Consider the following 7,223-nt stretch of genomic DNA (forward strand, 5'->3'; position numbering starts at 1 on the left):
GAACTGAACACTTGCCTCAAACTATAACTTTCTAATTCTTTTAATTTTAAAACCTGATTTATTGATTATCAAAGGTTTGGGATATCTGGATGTCAAGATAAAATAACTGGAAAGTTTAAGTTTGAGACAAGTGTTCACTGTTCAGTTCCTATTTGAATAAGAATGGGAACATGTTTTATTACACTGTGTACACATGCGGGATTTGAGGATTTAGGCTGTTTCATTTTTCGTCCCTTTTTATTGAACAATTTTACCTTTAAACTGTTGCTCTGAAAGTTGCCATTTTTAATTGTTTTCAAATTTCTGCGAATTTTTCTGTTTAATTTTGTGAATTGAGTTGCTGCAAAACATTTGGACCTTGATCAGTTCAGCCATTTTGACGTAAATTGGAAACAAACAGACTGGCAAGTAAAACTTATATATAGATAATTATACAAAACCAAATAGTTTTGATTTTCAGCATTTATTTTACAGTTTCTTATTTGTTTATGACTGATGTTCTTGAAGAGAAATTTCCTTTCTTATGAGCTGAGCCAGCCTTTCCATTGCTGTATCAAAATCCTTCTCCGCTGCTATGCTGAATGCTGCCCTAAGAAACTGACAGGGAGCAGTCTGGTCAGGTTGAAATGCTCTACCTGGCATTAGCATTATATTTTGTTGCAGTCCACGCTGCATAATCATATCCCAGGTAGAACCTAAACCTGGAACCTTGATCCACAGAAACATTCCTCCCAGTGGAACACTAAACTCACATAATCCCATAAGATGCTTATCAGCTGCTTCATAAAGCTTATTCCTCCTGTTCTTGTAAAAATCTTCAACTTCTTTAATATGATTGTTGAATCCAGTAGATCCCCACTGTGACATTAGATCGCTCACCAAAACCTGAGATAATGATGATGCATGTAAAACTGATGCCTGCATATGAAGATTTATCCGCTCTATGATAGGTTTAGGACCTGTTACAAAGCCAAGCCTTATTCCTGAACTCAGAATTTTAGAAAATGAATCAAACCTGACCACTCTCCCCTCGGTATCTATTGACATGAAACTTGGTGATCTCAAATCTTGATCTTGGTATTGGAGATAAAAGTAAGGATCATCTTCAAGAATCAAAAGATTATACTGTGAGCAGATCTTGTAAATTTCTTGACATCTCTCAGAAGACAGTACTGTACCAGTAGGGTTTGCTCCAGTTGGATTGATGTACAAGAACTTGGGAGCATTGGTATCTTCAGACCCTGGCGACCATTGAGACAATATTTTTTTCAAACTGTCAGGTCTCATTCCTTGGGTATCTGCTGTAACAACATGATAGTTTGGTTTATATGGTTCTATAATGGAGAGAGTGCCTGCATAAACAAACTCTTCCATGATGACCGAGGAACCAGGTTCAAGCAAAGCTTCCAGACATTTACACAATCCATCCTGGGATCCAGAGGTTACAATAATATCATTTTTCAGCCACACATCAGGACTCAAGGAATGCTTCTCTTCCTGAAGGGTTTTAAGTTGGCTCACAAGTGAGGGAAGACCTCCTGTTGGTAAATACTGTAGAGCTTGTTCCATTTTAGTTCCAGACAAGCTTATTGAAGTTGTATCATCCTTCAACTGAACAGTCATTTTCTTAAAAGGGAACAGTTTAGGATTTGGCATTCCACCAGCCATTGATATCATTTCTGGAGGTGCTGTGGACATGATCGTGATCATTTCTCTGATAAGAGAAGGTTGCCTTCCCTTGGAAAGAGAGTTTAGAAATCTTGCATAGGAATTCACATTATCGGACATCTTGATTTGTGTAATGCAAAATTTCTGTTTATTCAAAGTATAGTATTTATTTTATACTGTGTTCTCTGCACAAGTGAACACATAAACTTGACTGGAAACTGGGCTGACAGTACAGGGCAGTAGGGATGGAGTGTCTTCACTTTTCTGAAAAACGAACCCTTAGATCATAAAAACCTTTAACCGAAAACATTTAGGTTATTTCCCCCGATATTCAAACCCATGTTAGATGACATTATATATATAAGCCCATGTAAGATTTTATTGACATTTGATTTCAAATTTTTCTTACTTAAAAAAAAATTTGAAATTAAATGCTAAAAAACTCAACTTTTCAATAAATTCTTCTTCAATAACAATCATATCTTCTTTTATTTTTGTTACTGAATAGTTTAAGACTAATGTTTTGTTTATTGTGTCACATAGTTTTTCTAAAAGCAAAACCAATGTTTTCAGAAAAAAATTGAAACAAAACAAAAAGCTATTGTTTTGCGATTGTTTTTAAAAATGATTAACAACCCTAGGAGTAGGAAGAGGGACATATGTTAATCTCAGAATACTCAACATCCCATATTCTCTTTATCACAAACAGGTCTGTTGCTAGGAAGAAGGGTAAGGGGTGGATACACAGGGTTGAAAATAGAAATTCTTCCCTTCTCCATGTGTTTAGAAAAGTTTAACTTTATTTTTGAAATCTGATATTGGTGCCTGGTGGTAGCGAGATATTTAGATTCTGTTTAGGAGAAAAATCTAGATATTTCAATTTTGTACTGTTGCCTACATACTGATTTATTTATTTTGTCAGTTTTACTTTCACTAACCTCCTGGCCATCTTTAAACAATAATATCAATTTACATTTTCAGGGGTATTTATTTTATGATTTTAATTAAATGGTTTTAAAAGGTTTGGTAATTTTGACTGTGATTTTTGTGGTAGGAGAAGAGATTCAAGTTAAGAAAGATCTAGTGTTCTGTCCTCTAATTTACTTTGACAAAATTATACTTTAAAAGGGAGATTCTCAGATTAGAGATTGAGAGATTAACTTATGTTTTCAAATTCAATATTATGTTTACTTAAATTTTAATCAAGATTAAAAAATTATGCTAAATTATGCTTGAAAAGACATTTTCTTTTAAAACCAAAAAGTGCAAGAATTTTAATCGCTTCTGACTTTAAAATATAAAAATTGAAAAAGTAAGGGGAAAAATCTACAAAATTTCCCTCAACCACCCTTTTTCCTTGCCTAACCTCTATCTCCTAAACCCTAGCCCTCCTCCACCTGCTCCTTCCTCAACTCTCTCCCTCCTTCCCTCTGTCCCTCCCCCAGTCTTTCCCTCCTCTACCATCTCCCTCCTCTACTATCTCCCTTCTCCATTCTATCCAAAGACAATAGAATATATATTAGAGTGGAATTTACTAGAAAAAAGTGTAAAACAGCCATTTTGTTGTACTGATTTCATACTGCAGGTGTACTTCACATGGTTGTGCTATATAACCTTTTGGGCCCTGGAACATCATTTTAAGGAAAATCTAAAATTAATATTAAAAGAAAACCAAATTATGAAATAGGCTGGTTTCATAATTGACCAATGATCATTTCACATAGACTCTATGTCTTTCACTTTACAAACGATGATTTTCCGTTATAACTATAATTCAAATAATGTTTTTTATTCACCAAATTCATTATAAAGTTTATTTAACAGTTTAAAAAATTCTAAATTGAAATGAATAGTCTAGGGAACATACTGTATTAATGTACTCTACTGCACATTTACATGATTTGTACACTTTGAACTCCCTTTCAAGCTGAAAGGGACTAAAAAAATTCATACCGAGGGATTGTCTAAGTTCCACTCGAATATATATTCTATTCTCTTTGATTCTGTCTCTCCTCCACTCTCCACCTTATCTCTTCTTCACTCTCCACCTTTTCACTCCTCTACTATCTCCCTCCTCCATTCTATCTCTTCTCCACTATCTTCCTTCTCCACTCTATTCATCTTCCACACTCTCCATTCTCCCTCTTCTACCCTCTCCCTTCTCCACTCTATCCCACCTCTTCTTCTTTCTCCCTTCTCCACTCTCTTCCTCTTCCACACTCTCCATTCTCCATTTCTACCTGCTCCCTTTTCCACTCTATTCATCTTCCACACTCTCCATTCTCCCTCTTCTACCCTCTCCCTTCTCCAATCTATCCCACCTCTACTCTTTCCCTCTTCCTTTCTCCCTCTTCTACCCTTTCCCTTCTTCACTCTCTTCCTCTTCCGCACTCTCCATTCTCCCTATTCTACCCTTTCTCTTCTCCACTCTATCCCAACTCTACTCTTTCCCTCCTCTACCTTTAACCTATTCCGTCCTGTATCCTCCATCACTTTACTGTTACCAAAATGGAAAACGATCATTTATAAAATAATCCAAAATTATGCCAATCCCTGTAGCATACCTGATATTAAATGTTGCCCTTCAATCCTTTGATCATCAAGGCAAGATAACTCTATTTGTATAATCTCTAGAATTGTGTTCAAATTGAAGTATGATGGAGAGAATGCTGAAGTGCAGTTCAGTTTGATCTCCACTAAGTGCTGTCACAAGCATTCCTATGAAATCCTAATTGATCTATATCCATTAATCTAACACTGTTTTTCAAAATTTGAATGTAAAAAAAAATATATTTTTTGCAAATTCTAGATTCTAGAAAGAAACTTTTAACATTTTTTTAAATATAAAATAGCTTGCAAACTAAGTTTTCAACAATTAAAGGGTTTCTGTAGATAAATAATAATATGTTTACCATCTTGATCAGTCAAAAGATTAATGAAAATGAAAAATGCAGCCATAACTATCAAGAAAATGTCATATTTTAAATATCATAAAAAAGCAGTGTGAATTATAATCGTTTAAAAATTTTCTTTTCATAAACTTAATTGAAAAAATATAGGAAAATGCTACAGTGATATCCAGAAAACTAAAGTTATAAAAACTTTAAAAAGTCCAATGGACATGAAACACACCAATTTTGCAGTGTTAACATTTAAGTATTGCTATAATCATGTCATCCTTTTCTATTGTTTTCTGGAAATCAAAATAAGTTTTTTTTTACGGCGAATGAACATAAAAACTAAAAGTAGTGAAATATTGCAAAAATTATAGAAATAATTATTTGTAAATAATAATCTGAAATCATTCCAAAAACAAGGTGTTTGACATTCATATGTTACATTTTATGTTTACTTTAACTTTTCATTGACGATGGTAATTGGTAGTTTTATTATTTATAATTTAATAAATAGTTTTATTATTTATAATTTAATAAACAGTTGCACACACAACAACTATCACAGCCTTTTTTTCAGATATGTTTTTATCCAAGTTCTGAAGATTTAAAAGTTACATCAGGTTTTTTCTTTAAGATTTAAAGTAAAGGAATCTTTGAAAAAATTCTGATAAAAGAACTGAACACTTGCCTCAAACTTTAATTTTTCTAATTCATATCTTTGAAATTTAATGGTGTTTAATGTTTAACTATACAGTCACATTTCATGGGTTGAAATATCAAAGGTCTAAGAAATCTGGTTGCAAAGATATAAGTATTGGAAAATTAGAGGTTGAAACAAGTATTCAGTTCCTTTTTTGCATTAGAATGTGGTCATTTGTCATTTTTTGGTTTTTGGTAATATAGTTAAAGTTAATAAAATACTTTTGATTTTAAGCCTTTATTTTACAGTTTCTTATTTGTTTATGACTGATGTTCTTGAAGAGAAATTTCGTTTCTTATAAGTCTAGCCAGCCTCTCCATTGCTGTATCAAAATCCTTCTCCGCTGCTATGCTGAATGCTGCCCTAAGAAACTGACAGGGAGCAGTCTGGTCAGGTTGAAATGCTCTACCTGGCATTAGCATTATATTTTGTTGCAGTCCACGCTGCATAATCATATCCCAGGTAGAACCTAAACCTGGAACCTTGATCCACAGAAACATTCCTCCCAGTGGAACACTAAACTCACATAATCCCATAAGATGCTTATCAGCTGCTTCATGAAGCTTATTCCTCCTGTTCTTGTAAAAATCTTCAACTTCTTTAATATGATTGTTGAATCCAGTAGATCCCCACTGTGACATTAGATCGCTCACCAAAACCTGAGATAATGATGATGCATGTAAAACTGATGCCTGCATATGAAGATTTATCCGCTCTATGATAGGTTTAGGACCTGTTACAAAGCCAAGCCTTATTCCTGAACTCAGAATTTTAGAAAATGAATCAAACCTGACCACTCTCCCCTCGGTATCTATTGACATGAAACTTGGTGATCTCAAATCTTGATCTTGGTATTGGAGATAAAAGTAAGGATCATCTTCAAGAATCAAAAGATTATACTGTGAGCAGATCTTGTAAATTTCTTGACATCTCTCAGAAGACAGTACTGTACCAGTAGGGTTTGCTCCAGTTGGATTGATGTACAAGAACTTGGGAGCATTGGTATCTTCAGACCCTGGCGACCATTGAGACAATATTTTTTTCAAACTGTCAGGTCTCATTCCTTGGGTATCTGCTGTAACAACATGATAGTTTGGTTTATATGGTTCTATAATGGAGAGAGTGCCTGCATAAACAAACTCTTCCATGATGACCGAGGAACCAGGTTCAAGCAAAGCTTCCAGACATTTACACAATCCATCCTGGGATCCAGAGGTTACAATAATATCATTTTTCAGCCACACATCAGGACTCAAGGAATGCTTCTCTTCCTGAAGGGTTTTAAGTTGGCTCACAAGTGAGGGAAGACCTCCTGTTGGTAAATACTGTAGAGCTTGTTCCATTTTAGTTCCAGACAAGCTTATTGAAGTTGTATCATCCTTCAACTGAACAGTCATTTTCTTAAAAGGGAATAGTTTAGGATTTGGCATTCCACCAGCCATTGATATCATTTCTGGATGTGCTGTGGACATGATCTTGGTCATTTCTCTGATAAGAGAAGGTTGCCTTCCCTTGGAAAGAGAGTTCAGAAATCTTGAATAGGAGTTTACTGTCTTGGACATTGTGCAATAGCCAAATTTCCGTTTTATGTAAGTTTAGTTTTTACTTTTTTTTTAAGTCTACAGCTGACCCTGTGTTCTCTACACTAGTGAATATTAGTTGAAACTAGTTTGTTAGAAGACAAGACGACACAACTGGAAACTGGGCAGACAGTGTACAGGTCCGTAGCAACACATGTTCCTCTCACAATACTCAATATCCTGTAGATAGGAGGTGGGGGGGGGGGCACAAGTGACACTCTGAGACATTGGGAAAGTGAAAGGAAAAGAAAAATATGGAGAGGAGGAAGAGGGAAAAGTATAAAAAGAAAAATTTATATTTTTCACAAATATATTTTTATTCTATATAGAGTTACTATCACTATCAAAATTAGATAGCTTAAAGAAATTGAGTTTTTG

At 34.5% G+C, this 7,223-nt stretch overlaps 1 protein-coding gene and 1 pseudogene across 1 annotated transcript; both read right to left on the reverse strand.

Annotated features, from left to right (window-relative positions):
• Positions 1–1,871, reverse strand: LOC111705111 (kynurenine/alpha-aminoadipate aminotransferase, mitochondrial). Its single transcript, XM_023477553.1, has one exon. The coding sequence runs from the start codon at positions 1,786–1,788 to the stop codon at positions 487–489; it is 1,302 nt and encodes a 433-aa protein (XP_023333321.1). The 5' UTR covers positions 1,789–1,871; the 3' UTR covers positions 1–486.
• Positions 1,872–5,483: 3,612 nt separating this feature from the next.
• Positions 5,484–6,969, reverse strand: LOC111705110 (kynurenine/alpha-aminoadipate aminotransferase, mitochondrial pseudogene; annotated as a pseudogene).
• Between the last annotated feature and the right edge of the window lie 254 nt (positions 6,970–7,223).

The sequence above is a fragment of the Eurytemora carolleeae genome, unplaced genomic scaffold (genome assembly GCF_000591075.1).
Source record: "Eurytemora carolleeae unplaced genomic scaffold, Eaff_2.0 scaffold645, whole genome shotgun sequence".
In the NCBI taxonomy this organism is placed as follows: Eukaryota; Metazoa; Arthropoda; class Copepoda; order Calanoida; family Temoridae; genus Eurytemora; species Eurytemora carolleeae.